General features: G+C 46.4%; 1 protein-coding gene and 1 long non-coding RNA gene across 3 annotated transcripts in view; one reads left to right on the top strand and one right to left on the bottom strand.

The window, feature by feature from the left end:
• Nucleotides 1–169: 169 nt before the first annotated feature.
• On the bottom strand, nucleotides 170–3,334 carry LOC144456311 (uncharacterized). The gene is made up of 2 exons (XR_013485336.1): nucleotides 2,840–3,334; nucleotides 170–937 (listed from the first exon to the last, which is right to left on the bottom strand). It is a non-coding gene; the product is annotated as an uncharacterized LOC144456311 (long non-coding RNA).
• A 465-nt stretch (nucleotides 3,335–3,799) lies between these two features.
• The window catches only part of PLEKHO2 (pleckstrin homology domain containing O2), a 40,434-nt gene continuing 25,171 nt past the window's right edge, over nucleotides 3,800–19,062 (top strand). The window contains exons 1-2 of one of the 2 annotated variants that reach the window (XM_020983604.2): nucleotides 3,800–3,972; nucleotides 11,925–12,074. In XM_020983604.2, the coding sequence (XP_020839263.1) occupies nucleotides 3,961–3,972; nucleotides 11,925–12,074 (162 nt within the window). In that variant the 5' untranslated portion in view covers nucleotides 3,800–3,960. The remainder of the gene's footprint in view (nucleotides 3,973–11,924; nucleotides 12,075–19,062) is intronic. The other variant, XM_078151207.1, reaches the window with a different exon arrangement.

The raw sequence follows: 19,062 nt of genomic DNA on the forward strand, positions 1-19,062 counted from the left end.
CTTTTCAGGCATCCTTTGCTTCCTAAAAGATAGGGACTCATGGAACATAATAGCTGGAAGGAACCTTAGTCATGGGATCATTGATTTAGAGCTGTGGCTCTTCACCTGGGGTCTGTGAACTTAAGTTTTTTTAAAGAATATTTTAATAATTATATTTCAATATAATTGATTTCTTTTGTAATCTCTGGTATTTTATTTTCTGCATTTAACACATTTAACAAGACATTATTCTGAGAAGGAATCCATAGGCTTCACCAGACTGTCAAAGGATCCAGGACACAAAAAAAAGATTAAGAACACCTGATTGAGAGCCAGAAGGGACTTTAGAGATCACAAGTCCAACCTCCTCATTTTGCAGATGAGAAAAATGAGATCCACTGAGGTTAAATGATTTGCAGAGGATCAAGTCAAGCCAAGTCAAATCAACCAGCACTAGTAAAATAATTTTCTGTGTGCTAAGCACTAGAGTTATTAGTTGGGTCACATAACAAATAACTGTCTCAGGTAGGATTTGAATCGTTATCTTCCAGATTCCATGTTCAGCATGAAAATCAGAACTGAGCCTTCGCTTTAATGACAAAATGAGGGGTTTGGGAGAGGCATTGTGCTGTGATCGATAGATTGTTGGATGTGGAATGTGGAAGACCAGTGAGTTGCCCAAGTTCACAAAGTGAGTCATGGTGCAGAGCAGGACACAGACATGAGCTCTTTTGACTCCTAGGTCCCAGACTCCATTTCCCTTCGGTGACTTCAACCCTTGAAGCTCAAGGCCCAAGCAGCAACCCAGCATGTCTAAAACCCAAGGCAGGATCAGAGGGCAGAGCAATGATTGCATAAGGCTGGAGACTGAGAAAAATAAAACCACATGGTGCCTGCATCAGCTTGCGACAGGCCTGGCTTCCTCTGATATCCCAGGCTGGATTTTCTTCAACAGACACTGCAACAAACACAAGAGGCACCAGAACAATTCAGACCTGTTAAGCACTTGAGGAAAAACAGCAACGAAAAGCTTAGGTATTGGAAAATTTGTGTTGGATGTGTTCATTAGCAAATACCCAGCAGGCTTCCCCTAGTACTGTCTCAGCATCCTGTCAATCAAAAAACATTTACTGAGTGTCCTCAATGTGCAGGCTACTGGAGATACAGGAACCTAAACATGATCCATGCTCTCAAAGGGCATACTTACCAACTAGTTGGGGAGACAAGTGATCTCCAAAGAAAAAGATAACTACAGGTGGAAGGCAATAAAGAGGGGGTTCGAAGTGAGTGGTATAGGTGCTCCGCTTCAGAGAAAGAAAGGATCATTGGGGTCAGGAGGGTGACAAAGGTGGCATCTGAGATGTGCTCTGAAGGGGTGGTAGGATTCTAAGCACTAGAGAGGAAGGCAAGTGAGATAACCTCTCTGGGTGTCAGTTTCTTCATATGCAAAATGAAGAGGTGGAGCAAATAACTTTTAAGATCCCTGGAGCTCTAAATCTATGTTCCCATGATATCAAGTTGGGGTTTTCTGGGGTTGGAGGGAAAAAGAAAAAAAAGGAGTGGAAGCTCTCCACAGGACAAAACACCCGCCTCTGTCCAGGAGCCCAGGTCATTACAGCTTCCCACCTTCCTCACATGCCATGGGTCAACAGGCTCAGTGATCTCTCAGCCTTTTTCTGATGGCCCAAATCTATCCTGAGAGTTGAAAGTGGGGTGCTTTCTCATCTTTATTCTTCATGTGACACACCAGGCCAGAGGCACTGTTACCTCTGGGGCATCAGGTCCTCAAACTGCCCATTCAGGACACAAGCCTGAAAGCAGGTCAGGGTGACCAGGGCCCAGCTGGGGAGAGACAGTTGTCTGGGAAAGGGCAGAGGTGGAAGTTGAGACCCAACTACTGTATAAGGTTGCTGCTGTGGAAGAGGCTAAGGAGGTCACAACTGATCCTGCAAGTCTGACTTAACCCTTTCTGTGATGACAGTCTCCCAGAGATTCTAAATGTCAGCTGGCACTGTTCAGCAAGTCCCATGGTGGAATTGTGTGATGAGAAAGTCTTGGCAATGGGAATGATGGGACAATGCTAAACCCCCAAAGAGAATGCCAGCTTGTGTCCAAGCAGCTTGAGAGATGAGAAGGAAGACACGTCTGCTGGGGGAGAAGAAAAGAGCATGACACGATGTTTTGTGGCTGGAGGGGGAGGGATTTCATTTGGAAAGTGGTTGTCTTATTTGGGGACCAACTTGGAAGGAAGAGCATGAACCAGCTTCTGATAAGAGGAGAGAGAGGAGGACTCCAATTGGCTACAGCCTCACTGAAAACCATATAAAGTTACACCTGAAAGGATCTTAGATTGAATTGCCCAGGCCTCCGGAAGTCCAGTTGTTCCTGCTTCCAGAGTTCCTTTTGTCTAAGTTACATTGTAATAATAGTTATCATTTATGTTTGCAAGGCACTTTATTATCTCATCTAATCCTCACAGCAACCCTGAGAAACAACCACTATAGGTACTTGTTGCTGTTACCATTTTACAAATGAGGAAACTGAGGTTTGGTTAAATGACTTGTGTCCAAGGTTACAAAACAGGTTAAGTGCTAAGAAGCCGGATTGGCAACCTGGTTTCTCCTAATTCCAATTTTAACTCTCTTTCCACTATATAGCATTGCCTGTGTATCAGGGTAAATTGAGGCCCACGAAGGAGAGTCAAGCTCTGAAAGACACTGAGTCAGAGCCTCACCTGCCAAAAGAATCCAGGTGTCCTAATTCCCTGATCTTTGACAGGCCTGGGAGGGAGGTGACCAAATTGATGCAACCCACTGCAAAGAGAAGCCGTACAGGCCCCTGCTTTAACTCTTAAGCTTACCCAGCCTTCTTCTGCCTCCAACGCTCTCTTCTTTGCTTTCCTCCTCCTAGACCACTACTCTGATTAGACGGAGGAAAGCAGCGAGTGGTACCCAGAGCCAAAGAGGCGCTGCCGGCGGGTCCCAGGACCAGCCAACCAGGAGGAGACAGGCTAGAAGAAAGAGGAGGGGGATGACCGGCCGGGCTAGAGTCACGTCTCAGGAGGTGACCAGCCGGAGTTTAAACTCCGGCAGCATCGACTCCGCCCCTTCTAGCTCCGCCTGGTTCAGCCCATGCAGGGGCTAGCCCCGTCTTAGATTTATCTGGTTTACCCTCATCCTTAGTCTCTGGCCATCCATCTCCAGCCCCCGTCCCGACCCCAGCACGAATTTTGGGTGGGTTCCGGAACCCTCTCCGTCTCCCTAATCCAGGCTTGTCTCCAGACAGGTGGCTTCAGACTGCGGCCGTGCATCCACGGTCCCCCATCCTATATCCCACCCCAGCCTCTGGCTCGCGGAAGAGCCCAGAAAAAAGAAAGGGCCCGCCCCGCCTCCGGTTCCGGCCCCTGCCCCTCCTCGGCTTCGGCCCCACATCCCCTCCTGGCCCCTTCGGTCCCGCCTCCAGGCCCCGCCCAGGCTCCGGCCCCACCAATACACTAACACATCCCGACCCCCACCTCGTCCCGCCCTGGCCCCGCCCAGGCTCCGGCCACATCAATACACTAACACATCCCGACCCCCACATCGTCCCTCCCTGGCCCCGCCCAGGCTCCATCCCCACCAACACAACAACTCTTCCCGGCCCCAGTCATCCCTACACTCTCCCCCGCCCCCCCCCGCCCAGAGTCCGGTCCCACCCCGACTCTGGCCCTACCAACCCCTCCCGGCCCCCTTGTCCCGCCCCCAGTCCCGCCCCGGCCCCAGAAATCTCTCCCCGCCTCCGGCTCCGCCCCCCGCCGAACTTTCTTCTTCTGGGCGAGCTGCGGGCGGGACAGACAGAGTAGCCGCCGCCCGGACAGGATGGGGGTGAGCAGAGCCGCAGGGGTTCCCCGGCGGACGGGCTAGTGACTCCCGGGGCGGAGCGGCAGGAGCGGGAGCCGCCCGCCCGTTCCCCCCTTCCCCCCGCCTCCCGCTCGGCCCGGCCATGGAGGAGGAGGTGAGGCTGGCGGCAGGGGGCCCCCCGGGAGGGAGGGAGGGAGGAGCGGCGGCTGTCGAGCCCGGCCTCGGGGGGACGGGCGCGTCCCTGCCCGGCTCCGGCCGTCGGGCTCCAACCCCAGGCGGCTCCATGGCCTGGGCCAGGGTCGTCCTGGACCCCTCCCTCGGCTCTGCCCGGGGCTCCTCGGTCCTAGCCGTGTTATCTGTCTTCCCCTTGGCCCGGAGGGGCGGCGACTGAGACGGGCACCCGGTGAGCCCGGCTCCGCTCAGGGCTGTGGGCACCGGGCAGGGGCGCCGGATCCGCTGACTGGGGCGAGACCGACCGTGGGAGTCGAGGGAGAGTTCGGGGAACAGACCGGGAGGAAGGGCGGGGGCGGGAGGCTAGTGGTTCGGCTGGCTCGGGTGAGGATGCCTTCGAAGACATGAAGGGTTGCTAATCCTCGGAGTAGAGGGAGTGTAGGGTGGGTGGGTGGCTTCTTCTATGCCCAGATCTGGCTACCCCTCTTTTTCTGCCTCCGTCACCCTCGACTCGGACTCTTAAGGTGTGGACCACCTCCTAATTCAGGGTAGGGGAAGAGCTTGCTGGGGTCCCCGAAATTCAACTCTACTCTTGTGGTAGGAGAAACAACACCCTCTGTGTTTGTGTCTGACAGTAAAGGGGGTGTCTGGCAGTGGAAGGGAGCCTTTATAAGTTCTAAGAGGTTGTTGGGGGAATCTAGCCTGCCAGATATAACAGAGATCTGAGCCAATGTAACTATATATCTTAGTAGATGAAGGGAGCCTGCCTGGTACGGAGAGGTTTTGGGAAGGGTGCTTCTTGACATACACCCTCCTCAAGCTCAGGGGTGAGGATTGGCCAAGAAGTTGCATTTTTTCTACCCAGAAAGAGGTCCTTTATGTAGCCCCACCCACCGGACCACATCTGTCTAAGGGACACCGTGTGGTGGGGTTGGGGGGAAGGAGGAGGGCAGAGGCTGTTAACAAGACTGTGGTGGGTAGCCTGAGTCGTTGTTTCCCTTGGCTGAGCAGACAGACAGACCCATACGGCTGCAGATGATGTCTTAGGTTTTTGGTGACCCCCTTTCCCCCTCTCCTTTCCTCAGTCTTTAGGGTGTGAGGAACAGCTTCCCTGTAGGAAAGAGAGCTGGAACAAAAGTAGAGAGGGGGAGGGTGGCAGTGGGAGAGAAGTGTCAGCCCTGATGGCAGGCCACAGCCCTTTTCCCAACTTGGTTCAGAATTTCGTCAAGCCTTTTGATCAGAGACAGATAAAGTGCAAAGCGTCCTAGAATTTGTTACCTAGAAGGGTCATGGTGGCTTGGGGATGTGGGGAAGAGAATTCCTATTATTTAGGTAATTGGAGGTAGATTTCAGATGGGAGCTTACTTGACCTTTCTTAATCTTCCATTGAGAGGAAATCTGGAGTCTCAGATTCCAGGAAAAACAGAAAGCAAGAGCTTAGAGGTAGGAGGCTAGAGATGGGTTAAGAATTTGGCTCCTTTCTCTTGGCCAGGGTGGCCTGAGCCCTCGTGGTCAAGATGTTGAATCCTTATGGAATTAGGAGAAGTCTAGTGGTGCCATAATGGTCCTTGGTATTCCCTGAGCCCAAGCTCCTAACCCCTGGCTGAAGTGAGTTCAGCATACCAAGATCCTGACTGACTTAGGCCAGAAACCTTTCATATATGATCAGCTGGAAATGATTGTTTGATCAGAGAAATAGCTGTCTTTCCTGCCTGCTGTCTCATGTCATGTCTTTAAGGATAGCACCATGGTTAGACACTAGACTGGTATTGGAAAGACTCTGGTCCCTTCTCTGCCATTCATTCTGTAACCTTGGGCAACATAGTAGGCTTCTTAAGTACCTACTGTGTGCCTGGCACTATGCTAAGTGATAAAGTTTACAAAGACAAAAACCAAATATTTGTCCTCACAGAACTCAGGTTCCATAGGGAAAACATTTTAATAAATAGAAAGCATATATAAAAATAAATGCAAGATAATGTCTTGGGGGTGCCTAACAGTTGGAGGATCTGGAAAAGGGAATAGAAGAAGGAATAGTACTTTTCTTCTTTAGACTACAGTGTCTTCAACTGTAAAGTGAGATGGTTTCTAGGATCATAGACTTAGAGCTGGACCTTAGTGGTCATCTAATTCAGCCCTTTCTTTCTACAGATAATAACAATGAGACCCAAAAAGGTTAAGTGACTTGCCCATACTCTTTTAGATCCCTTCCAGGTTAAATAGTCTTTTCTTCTGCTTGAATCTCCAAACAGTTCTTGGTGAGTTGGGGCAGCATGGCCAGTGTTAGGAGAGGATGATCTCGTTTCCTGCCAGTGGATAGTTGGGACAGGAGCTGACTGGCAAGGAAATAAACAACTTTTCAGGTTGTTTTCAGGCCTCTTTAGAGAGGGTCTTGGGAGCCAGCCCCCAAACTATCTCAATTGGATGCTGAGAGACTCTCAACCCAACCTGTTCCCCATTAAAGATAACAACTAAAACTAAAAAAGTGAAAATACCATATTCATCTTTTTCCCTTATCCTCCCATCTACCATTTTGGTCACTGCCAGTGGAGTCCTCATCCCTCATCCCCTCCACCCAAATTTGGAAGTGATCTTCAATGCCTCTTTATCTTTTCACTTTCTATCTCCTCCCTTATATGTACCTTGGTACCAAATCCTGATCATTTTTATCCTAAATTATTTCTCAGCTCTAACTTTCTCCTCCTCAGGCTCACAACCACAGGCCTAATTCAGGATTCCATCTCCTCATACCTGGACGATATAGCTTCCTCTTCATCTTGTATAGGGAAGTGAAGAAAGTCTCCCTTCAGCATCATTTTGATACTGCCACTCCCTTTCCCAGAAACTTGTCTCCTCTCAGTTTCTTCTAAATCAAATTTCAATTCCTCGGTATGTCTTTTTCTAACCCATTGGCTTTGTCTGGTTTGTATTCTTTGCTCTAGTCTTACTGTTTCCCGCAGACCTCTTCCCTTTTTGCAGAGGCTGTGTTGTGTAGTAGAAGGAACACTGGACAGATTGACTGAGGTTCTAGGTGCCAGCTCTGTTACTTAGTAGAATTTTGGGCCAATCACTTCATCTCTGTAGTCTCTATTTCCTGTTGTATGAAATGAGGGTTTGAAATTGGCAATAAGCTTCTTTCCATGTCTTAAGAATATTCTATGATCTCTGAGATTTTTTCCCAGCTTTAATGTTGTATGATGATTTACCTGGGAACCTTTCCTGTCTTTGATGTGTCCTCACCCTTACGATTGCCAAAGTATGTCCCTTTCTACCTTCAGAAACGCTCAGAACTTAACTCCTACAGGAAGTAGTTTCCCCCACTTTCCTTCAGACTTGACTTTAGGCATTCTAGTAGCATCTAATCCTAGCCTTTGCCATTTCTAATTTACCCAGTACCTATCAGGTTAAAAACTTGTTGTATTTGACTAAAGGAAGCTCAGTGTATAGGGGCACTGTGTAACCAATTTAAGGCTATCACTCTGAACATTAAGCCTTGTCCATGGCTATCTACCACTTTTTTGTTTAGCAGAATATGCAGTTTGGCCACTCTGGCCCACCACCTTGTAGTGGTTATGGTGGCATCTTGTCTTTGGCTCTAAGATGCCCCTGGGAAAGAATAGGAGTCCTGATGCTGAGTGGTTGGGATGTAGCAGAAGGTACCCAAAGTGTACTCAAAAGATTCCATGGAGACCTGATGATTGGGAGGAGGGAAGAGGAAGGGAAAAACAGAAAAGACCGTGGTCAGCCGGTCAGTGAGTGAGAGGAGAGGCAGCCGTGAAACTAGGCTGAGAAGGACAAAGCCTCTACTGTGGCAGTGGCTTGCTGCGCCAAGGAAAGGGGATGGCTTATTAAAACTTCCGGGTGCATTGCCAATCCCCTGACCTCATGGAGTAGGGGGGAGGGTGGCTCTGAGGGGGAGGAGGAAAAGGGAGGAGGCAGGTGGAACAGAGTGACAGCAGGAACAGAGCATATCCACACTGAGCCATCTGCAAAGGGGGGGGGACCATGTGTGATGTGTGGGGATGATGATGATGATGTGTGATAATAAAAGACGTTCCTTCCTACACTGGGTCATGCTGTTTCCTGTGATTGTCCTTTCCTCATTCTACTAGGTTAAGTCTGTGGCAGAACATGAAGAATGTGTTGGATTTGGAGTCAGAGGCCTTGCGTTCAAGTGTTGCTTATTTTTTGGCAGAGTATGCCAGAGTATGACCTTGGATAAGTCACCTCCTGGACCTCAGTTTCCCAATTTCTTCTGGATGAGAGGGCTAGACGAAGTGTTCCCTGATGTCTCTTCCACTTCTAAATTCTACAATCTTACATGTCCTTCAAGGCCTAACTTAAGTCCTACCTTATAGGCTTACAGATTTGGAGCTGGTAGCCACTTCAGCCCTCTTGTGGTCTGCACGCCACATTTTACACATGAAGAAACTGAAGTCTGTAAAGCTGAAGTGGCTCACCAAGGGCTTCATCCCTAGGATACAGCAGAGCCAGGATTCAAACTCAGGTCTTCTCACCACAAATCCTGCCACTTCTTTCCATGGCACAGTAGATTGGTTTGATCCACATTTATGAAGCAACACTGCATTTTTCAGTATTAACATTCTGTACTAACCACCTTACTATAGGCATTCCAGTAGCCCCTCACCCTAGCTTTGACCATCTCTAATTTATCTAGTACCTAGTATCTAGTTTTGGAATCTTTGATAAAGATCGGTAAACACTACAAAGCAGGACTTGATTTATTGTTTTACTGATTGTCTAGTCTTAAGAAAAGGATGGAAAAATTTTAATAACGTGGAGTAAAAGTAAAAGTGCGTCTTGTACACCTTCCCCCCATAAAGAGCTGGTTGTTAAACATTTTACCAGCATACTCCCTGTCTAATACTTGTGAATTATTTGTTCCTCTAGTTTGCCCAGCATTCGAGGGGGACAGGGAAAGACAATACAAAGATGTATCCTAAGTGGTTCCCTGCTTCAAGGAGTTTATAATCTACTTAGGAAGATAAGATATGAACCAAATAACCTCCTGAAACTTCATATGCTAAAAGACAAAATGAACAGTATAAAAAAGTAAATTCAGTAAGTGTTCAGGGGAGGGAGAAATCCCCATGGGCTGGAGTGGTAGGATCTTGGATTTGGAGCTGGAAGGGATCTTAGAGATCACTGAGAGTAGACTATCCTCCTTCTTTTACAGATGAGGAAACTGAGGCCCAGAGAAGTTAATATCTTGTCCAGAGAGTAGGTAGTAAGCTTTGGAGCTGGCATTGGAATCCGTGTCCTCTAACTCCAGGTTCAGTGCTCTTTCCAAGGCTTAATGGAGAAGGTGGGACTAGAGCTTAATGAGGAAAGAGATACTTTGTCCATGAAGTCTTTCCTGACCCTGTTGGATTTCCTCTTGCTGTGAATTCCTTTAGCATCCAGTCTATGCCACACAATCTAGCACCACATTTACCCTGTCTTGTGTGGCAAGGTAATTGTTTCCCAAGCATTAATCCTATTTCCAAGATTGCTTCCTATGGTAACATGGTGTGAGCCTTTCCATGCCTTCTCGTTTCTATGCCAGCTAGATTGTAAGCTTGTTGAGAAGAGACTGTATCATAAGACATCTCCTGCATCACCCACAGCTAGGCATTCAGTAGTTGTTGGAACCTGATCTTGCTGAAATCGTGGTTGCTGCTACCCTGTCCCTAGCTGTTCTGATTCCACTGCTATCCCAGGAGGATTGGATCTGAAGTCAGATCATCAGAAACCCAGAGAGGAACAAGGCAATGCAAAAATGCAGTTTTAAAATTCTGCTTGCCTCTTTTCTATGTGTGGGCAGTGGAGGGGGACCTGGATTTCTTCTTGGGTTTATACACTGGAACTGTACTGTATCCCTACAGAAATGTCATCTATCTGGTAGTTACACAGCCTGATAAGTCCTTGGAGAAGTAGCCTGGCCTCATTGTCTTGATGCTTTATTGTCATGGAGCCATGATCTCAATGTGGAAGTTGTCTCCTATAGTACAGAGTGAAAACATTCCATGCCTTCTCATCTTGAGTTACTCTTGATCCACTGGGGGTTCATTCAATGAGTTGGAGTCCATCTTTTCAGTCAACAAGCATCAATCAAGCATTTATTAAGTGTTTACTGAGTGCTGGGTAACTGTACAAAGCACCGAGGATGTAAAAATCCAAAGGGAAGCAGTCCCTGCCCTCAAGGAGCTTCCATTCCGTATGGGTTCAACATTTGGGCAGTCCTTCACTAGTGTTGCATAATTGGCCCATCTCCTTTTCCCAATCAGACTTCTCCTGGATGATATAAACTCATAATAGCCTGGGTCATGTCTTGGTAACCTATGTTCCAAAATTACTAGGGGGAAATCTGAGGGTTCCACTGTTCATTTGATAAAGAACTGGGATTAGGTCCTACTTTCTAGACTTCCAGGCCAAGGCCAGATTCTGGGACTATCTAGTATTTGAATTAGTTGGGGGTAAGATGGAGGTGGGGAGATAGACTAGGGTAGGATGCCTTCTTGTTTCCTTTCAGAAGAGCTTGCAAGCTAGAGAACTTGCCTAAGAGGGCTGTGCTTCTGGATGAATTCTTCTGTTTCTTCATTCCTCCAAGTGCAAAGAGAGGCAGTATAATGTAGAGGAAAGAGTATTGGACATGGTGTCAGAAGGGCAGGGTCCTAGTTTGAGTCTCTCTGACTGCCCAACCATGTGACTATGGGCAAGTCCCTTAACCTCAATTTCTTCCTTTGTGACATGTGAATGTTAAAAAAAATACTAAAAACATGACCTATCTCATAGGACTATGTGAGGAAAGTGCTTGGTATGTTGTCAAGCACTTTACAAATATGAGCTACTTAAGCACTGAAATATTCAAGTAACTTGTTTCTTTCATTTGAAGCACTGGGGTTGTTCTATCCCAGAAATTAGGTAGAGATGCTTGGGGTGGGGTGATAACAAGCCTCCCCTGCTGTCCTCCATGTGAGATATTCTGCCTGAGGGACATAGTGCCAGTTAGATCTTGGACTGGTGAAACTGAGAACCCTAAAAGTATCTCTTGCTTCCCTGAAAGAGGTCAAGAACCAGGGGTGGGGCTGGGGGAGCTTCAGGGGCTTTGTGTATGGGGTTCAACTCAATAAGACAGCAGGTTCTAAGTCAGAGAAATGACCTTGGAAGAAAGTCCCAAGAGAGAGTCCTATAGTATGAGATTCTTTGATTTTGCCTTGGATTCAGAAGGGGATCCATGAATGCCAGAAGAGAAGGTCCAAGAGGTGTGGGGTGTTTGAAGAGGGTCTGCTAGGGCTTTCTGCAGTATAAGGGGGAGATTCTTCCTCATGGGTGGCAAAGCTCTGCTCTGCTGTAAACAGGGTGCCTCTGTGAACATTTCAGGAGACAAAATAAATTTGCATATGTGTGTTCTTCCAAAGGCAGCTTTTCTGGCTGTTTCCATAGGGCCAGAAGAGATGAACTCACCCATAAAGAGGAGGAGGAGGAGGAGGAGGAGGGGTACAACCACTTTTACTTTTGATTGGACCTTTTTCTTTTTAGTTTTATGTAAATAATAAAGTGTCCAAAATTAGTAAATGCTAATTTTCATCTAGCATCCTCCAGATTTTGACACCTCCCCTCTTCCCCACATAAACTCACACTGGGTATACACAGTCATGCAAACTTGAGAGAGTCTTAAGTCGTCAGCTAAAGATGGGTGTAAAATTTAAAATCCGGAAACGCCCAGTAGAAGCTACTGGGAAAAATTTCCAAATGTAAAAATGGTTGACATCTCGATTTCAGCAGGTTACATGTTATGGTTTTAACAATGTGTTATGGTGACTGTCCTCCCATGGTAATTGAGAGCCAGTGGTTGGGGATTAGGGAAGTTCCCTCCCGACTTGGCTGTGGAGTCTCTTCCTCATGTGGGTGTGTCCTTTGCTATCATTTCAGGGCACGAAGGAGGGTGGTGAAAAACTCCGGGGTGCCCAGATGGCAGATAAGGCTGGATGGATCAAGAAGAGCAGTGGGGGCCTCCTGGGACTTTGGAAAGACCGATATCTCCTGCTCTGCAAGGCGCAACTTCTTGTCTACGAGAATGAGGTGAGGAACCCAGCCAGTTCAGTCAAGATGTAACTTTAAGACTTAAGATGTAACTGTAAGGCTGAGGATCAGAACAGCAAATTGGGGAGGGTGAGGGTTGGAGGATGTGATAGGTAGAAGATGGGAAGGTTGTCCATCCTAAAAACTAAGGAAGAAATGGGAAGGCAGCAGAATCTAGTGGAGAGTACAGAGGAGGAGTCAGAACCATGTGGCACAGTGGATAGATCTCTGGACTTGGAGTCAAGAAGACCTGAGTTCAGATCCCTCCACATGCTTATTAGCAATGTGACCCTGAGGCAAGTCGCTTAACCTTGCCTGGCCTCAATTTCCTCATCTGTAAATTGGGGATAATAATAATACCTACCTCACAGGGCTGTTGTGAGGAACAAATAGGATCCTATGTGCAAAGTGCTTTGTAAGTCTTCAAGTGCTTATATAAATGCTGTAGTTGGTTCTGTGTCTAGTTTGGCCTCTAACATACAGTATGACCTTGGGTAAATCACTTACTTCCTCTGGGTTTTGCTTTCTTCATCTGCAGTACAGGGGTAGTGATACCTGCTCTACCTCCATTCCAGAGTTATTTTGAGTAACAAATGAGATAACAGATAGGAAAAGCACTTTATTAGTGCAGAATAGTATCATTGTCTTTAGCATCATTATTATTTTTCTTGTCAATGAAAAATAATTATTATGGCCATCATCAGTGGTCTTAATGATAAACTGAGGTGGAATTCAGCCAAAAGAACATGGAGTTGTTTCTGAGTCCCACCCTGGAACAGCCATTCAGTCATATTGTTTTCATTCCCACCACTTCCTAAAGAGCTCTGGTTCTGTCTCAGCCTCCTGTTTCCTGTACAATCTCGGACACTGTATCTATTCTGCTGTTGGCTTAGCAACATGCTGTGTGGACATGATGACCCTGAAGGAGGAGGATGCTTGGACCAGATCATTTTCCAAAGGCTTTATGGTATCTCCTCCCCTGATGCTTAGGAAGGAGGTTGGAGAAGTGTGAATATTTTTCTATGGATTTAGATTACTGTTTTGTAGACTGAATCGTCAGGACACTTTAACATCAGGGCAGAAGGGGCAGGAACCATGGTTAAGAGAGGGATGGGCACAACTGGCAAGTGTGTGAAGTGGGCATATGTGTAAGGATAGCTGAGCCAGCTCAGTTTCTCAATGATCAGGCGTTCTCTGGGAATGAAGGGTTTCACATAATTGAACTTTTCATGTTAAATTAAATTCAGTGAACATAATTCATTAATACAGAAGTGAGTACGACATGGTCCCTGAGCTTGTGTAATCTACTTAGAGAGATGATAAGGTCACTAGTAACTATAATTCGAGGTAGAATGTAATAAGTGCATAGGAGAGATGTAGACAGTATATGAGCAATCTCAGGATATAGAGATTATGTACTGCTGGGAAGATCAGAAAACTGTTAAAAAAACTGTTAAAATTATTTTGCCATAACAATTTTGAGTGGAAATCTTTATAAAATATGTTGTAGTCTACTTTATTAAATAGAGAATACTAAATAGAACTTAACCTTTTCTTGATGACTCAGGGTCATCCTTACAAACATCCATTATTGTATTGTATAGTAATACACTTCTGTGTTCTTTCAGTTTTTCTGTCTCTCTCTTCAGTGTCAGGCTGTCAGCTGTCACCTCTACTGCCATTGTGCCAGCCTCTAATAGCACCAGCCCCTACTCCCTTTCCTTTGCTGCTTCTAATCTTCTATGACTTGAGAAATTAAATTATTGGGTTTATTAGAACTGTTGGTTAAGTAAGAGTCAATAAAATTCTCTGGTAGGTCCTGTGGAGTGAAGTCCAAGGCTTTAGTGGAAAGACCATGTGACAGCTCTTCCAGGGGCTAAAGGACTGAGATGATCATGTTTGACCTCTTGTTACTGTACATGATTGGGGGCTGAAATTAGATGAATGTCTCTGAGAATAGTTGGTCTGAGGAGCTAAGGAAATAAGGGACCTTCTTCCTCTAGAGTGCTCCAATATGTCTCAACAAGTTCACAAATGTGTCACAGACTAAAAGAAGTCGAGAAGCACACACATTTAGATTCTTCTCAAAAGGTGCTGCCTTTTGCAGGGCATCTTATCCTTCACCTGCCCGAGTCCAACTCAGGGGGTGTAGTGCTTGGGGGAAACAGGAGCAGTGGGTGAGAATGCAGACACACCTCCAGATGTATCAGACACTGCTGCTGCTGCTACTGCCATTGCCAAATTTGGATGTGCCTGAGCTGAAAACATTGATGTGTGGTGGTATTTTTATGAAGAGATGGTCTTGTCACAGCTCAGCCTCCCAGTTGCTGTGGGGATGAGTGGCAGCTGAGCAGCTGTGGGGCTGTCAGACTCTGTCAGGCATGCCCTTGGCCACATCTGGTGGGAGCCTGCACCATCCTAAGCTAAGGAATGGAGAAAATTCCACTCACCTATTGCTTCATCCGGATCTGATTTAAGAAGAAGAGAGGAAAATTCAATTAAAAAAAAAGATCACTATTTGAAACTCAAACAAAATTTCAAGAATTTGATACTTTGGGAAATGGGGGGTGGTGGGGGATTTGGCTGTGGGGCAGGAATTAAGAAATGTCTCATAACTCACTTCTCCCCCCCCCCCTTTTTTTGAGACAAGGAACAGGGATCCTAAAGAATGCTTCTGGCTCTCTCTCCCTTGCTGTCAGAAAAGCTGATATTCCAAAGATGCTTCTCCTAATGCTTTGATTTTGTTGTCTGAGGGGGTAGTTTTTGAGTTGTAGAAGGTCAGGAATGATTCAGCAATTTGAGCTGAGATGAAGCTCAGAATGCCCAGAAATTCTCCCCCAGCTGGGGTGGGTATGAGCAGGCAGCTAGTAGCTAGCTTGCCATTCAGGAATAACATCCTCTGGCAGTGGCAGCGGCAGAGGGCTGGCCTTACTTCCCCTGACCCCCAACCTTGGCTATAATTTTCCAACATGTGTATCTTACAGAGGGGGACAGGGGGAGTGGGGGAAAGGCAGAGAAAGGGGTCTCCATGTTTGCATTTGTCCAGCTAGGAGGCTGCCTCTGCAGACCTGTGGATAGCAGTAGCTTATCTTAGAAATTGCTTTGGAGTTTGCTGTTTTCTCTACCAGGATCAGCCTCTTCAGAGCTCCCAGGGAAGCCCCTTAGTGCCTTTGTCTGATCAGTCAATCCTTCTATATGACTTGATCGTCATTTAGAAGGCAGTGTTGTAGAGGCAAGGATCGGACCAGAAGTTGGGAGCCTCAGATTGGAATGCTGGTCCTGGCACATCTTGGATGTGTGACTCTGGGCAAGTCCCACGATCTCTTTGAGCTTCAGTTTCTTTATCTGGAAAATGGGTAATGATAACAATAATACTTCTGCAGAGAGCACCCCTTCCCTCATGTTTCTTTACACTTGAACCATCTACTTGATGGTGAGGCTGTGAAGAAAGCACTTTGTAAAACATAATGTGCTGATTTTCCCCAGATGCCAAATAAGGAATGCATCATTGCTATAGGGGAGAGAGATCACTGTGGACTCGTGAGGTCTTGGAAGGCTTTCCAGGGTGGGGGTAGGGGGACTTTAGCTAGGTCTTGAAGGATAGGCCTAGGTAGAGTGGAGCCAAGAAGGGAGGATGCACATAAGTCTGAGTTCGGAGGTGGTGGTAATGCTGGACAGGTGTGGTACAGGTTCCCAGGCCTTGAGCACTTTGCAGCAACAGTGTTCTTAAAGACTGAAAAACCAGCTTTTTATGTCAACAAAGCAGCTCAGATATAAACTTCTCCACATGAATTATCAAGACATATCAGTGCATCTCCTCAGCAATACCTTAAGGGTGACAACTGCATCTTAAATCCTTAGCTCAGGTTAGTGAGATCTAGAAATAGTCAGGCTCTTTGCTGTTTCCTGCTGTCTCTCTCTGTGGTACCCAGTCTCAGCTGCAGGGCTGGTAGTTGCTGCCTGTTTTAGGGTGCCGGGGTTACTAGAGGATTCAGCCCCAGGCTCAGTGTGTTCCAGGCCAGACCAGCTCTGCTTCTGTTACTTCAGTACTCCCTCCGGGAAGACAAACCCACACCCAGGAAGAATGCTTTAACTTAGTCACACCCAGGGGATAAACCAATTAACTAGTGTGTGTGTGTGTGTGTGTGTGTGTGTGTGTGTGTGTGTGTGTGTGTGTGTGTGAGAGAGAGAGAGAGAGGTTAAATTCTCTGGTTCCTGGACCTTAGAAACCTCTCCCTACCTCCCTAATTCCTTCTTTTGTGGGTTTGGGGAGGGGTGGTGTTACCCTGAAGCGGTGAGAATCCCAAAAAGGAGACTGCCAGTGAAGTCTGGGGGGAGATTGGGCGTGAAGGCTGCCAACTCTTTGTTGGTGTCTGATGCTTCCTTTAATCAGAGAGGATTCAGGGAGACGTGTGGCCACTAAAGGCACAACTTCCTGTGGCTGACACTCTTCTAGGAGAGCTGGCCTCAGGATTCCCATCATTGCTTGGTCCCCAGAACTGTTAGTCTTTGCCCTTGCCCTAATGACCAAGAGACCCAAGGATGGGATAGCCCAAGGTGAAGTCCTTTTGATTAATTAATCAAATTAATTGATTGAATTAATTCAATCAATTGATTGAATATACTGGTTGGTTGGTGATGTTTTTTGATTCTTGCGAAAATTGGAAGTTGTCAGCCCACTCTCTCCTCCAGTCATCACAGTGTACTGGTAGGATAGAATCAAGACAACTGGTGGTGGCTCAAGATGCCATGGATGACCTTGGCGTCTTCGATGTCTAACCAAGCTCCACAGTGCTTGCATCAGCTGCCTTCATGGCCATTGGAACAGATTGTTCTCATCTGCCCATTCTACCAGGGGAAGTCTTCGCATGTCTGCGGTAGACACCACCCTAAACTCACCAACGCGTTTGAGACCACTCAGTTATCCTCAACCTGGTTTAGCTCGTCTGCCAAAACGGTTTGCTGGGGTGTGGCCACTGCACATGCTATAGCTTGTTGGAGCCATAGGTGAGTGTTAGGTAGAACAGGTGGACACCAAACATGGAAAGCAGCCCTGGAAAGGGCTTGGCAGCCTTCACACGAGAGGTGCTAGTCTTCCAGAACACACCCTATGACCCCGTTGAATATAAGCTTCTTGAGGGCCAACCAAACTATTTTGAGTCTTTTTGTCTTTCTATTCCCTTGTGCCTAGAACAGTGCCTGGTACATACTTGGCACTTAATAAATGCTCGTTGTTAGTTGATTGGCTAATGGAGCTGTTTGCGAGCTGGCTTATGATCTTAGGCAAATCTCTTTCCTTCTCTGGGTTAGTTTACTGTAAAATGAGGCAGTAGGACCATATCAGGGCTTCTTAACTTTCTTTGTGTCATTGACCCCTTTGGCAGTCTGGTGAAGTCTACAGACCTCTTCTCAAAATAATGTTTTTAAATACAAAAAGCAAAATTACAAAGGAAGCTAATTATGTTGAATCAAGATAGGGATATTTTCCCCATTCAAGTCCACAGACTCCCAGAAATGTATCCAAAAGTCCCAGGACTTCATGATCTCTAAAAGTCCTGCATTTATCCCTAGTCGACTTTCTTCCCTGGAGCAGGTATTAATTCTACTTTCATAGCAGCTTCTGGATCAGTGTCAGTGTCTAATCTCTCCACACTTCTTCAGGGGAAACTGTTTTACTCCAGAACCGTGGAATCACCAAGTGGGTTAGTGGAAAGACTTACAGTCCACTAGTCATTCCATGTCCCCCTCCCCCCTTTTTGCTCATGCTGTTCTCCTGTATGGAATGCCATCCTCCACTTTCACTTAGGGAAATCTCACCAAGCCTTCAATGACCAACTTAAAGGCCATATAGCATATGAAAAAGCTCGCTGGATTTGGAATGAGAAGAGCTGAGTTTGAATTCTGGTTCTGCCACTAACTGCATTAGTGATTCTGAGCAAATCTCTTTACCTCAATTTCCTCATCTGTAAAATAAGTTAATGAGGACCCAGTGGTGAAACTGCAGACTAGAGCCGACATTTTAGGGACTGTGAAACTCTCTTATGTACATCATGCTTTTAAAGTATATAATAAATCTGACATATAAACTTTTTTAAACTAATTTTTTTCATATCAAGATTTTCTTTCTCTCCCTATCACTTCCTGTTACTCTCCCAACTGAGAAAGCAAGAAAAACAAAACCCCCTCTTACAAACATGTATAATCAAGCCAAACAAATTTGACCATGTCTCCCCCTCAAAAAAAAATTTCTTAATCTGAGTCTTTCACTTCTCTGTCTGGAAGTGCATAGTCTTTTTCACCCACAAGTAACTTTCAAAGCTGTCCTTCATGTTTGTTTTTCTTTCTGGCCTTCCTTTTGTTCTCCTCTGTGTATTGAAAAAAATGCTTCAATTACCTTCCCTCCTTCCCTCCTTTTCTTTCTTCCTTTCTTCCCTCCCTCCCTTTCTCTCTCCCTCCCTCCTTCCTTCCTTCCTTCCTTCCTTCCTTTCCACCCTTCTTTCCTTCCTTCCCTCCCTCCCTTACTCTCTCCCTCCCTCCTTCCTTCCTTCCTTCCCACCCTTCTTTCCTTCCTTCTCTCCTTCCCACCCTCTCTTCTTCCTTCCTTCCTTTTTTCTTTCTTACCTTATTCTAGGATTCTACCTTATTGTTACTATTTTTTTTTCCTGTATATCCTGTCTCCCACCTAGGCAGTAAGGCTTTCAAAGGCAAGACCTCTTTATGCTGAATTGTGTCTCTAGTGCTCAGTGGTGTACCTTGCTATTCAGAACTCATACTGTAAATGTTTGTTTTCTTATTGGACCTTCAGTAGCCAGTCCCCCTGCCCAGAGCTCTTTTATAAATCAAGAATCTGCAAGTCAGGGAAAGCCAGTATGCTGTGGTCACCTTTGATGCTGAACATCCCTAGGAAGTTGTTTCCATGGGCAGCTGTGCCTGCTCCATCATATCTCATCAATATCAGTCTAAGGGACATGATGTAGAGACCTGCTTG

This window comes from Phascolarctos cinereus, unplaced genomic scaffold (assembly GCF_003287225.1).
Source record: "Phascolarctos cinereus isolate Bilbo 61053 unplaced genomic scaffold, phaCin_HiC Scaffold_3;HRSCAF=262, whole genome shotgun sequence".
NCBI lineage: Eukaryota > Metazoa > Chordata > Mammalia > Diprotodontia > Phascolarctidae > Phascolarctos > Phascolarctos cinereus.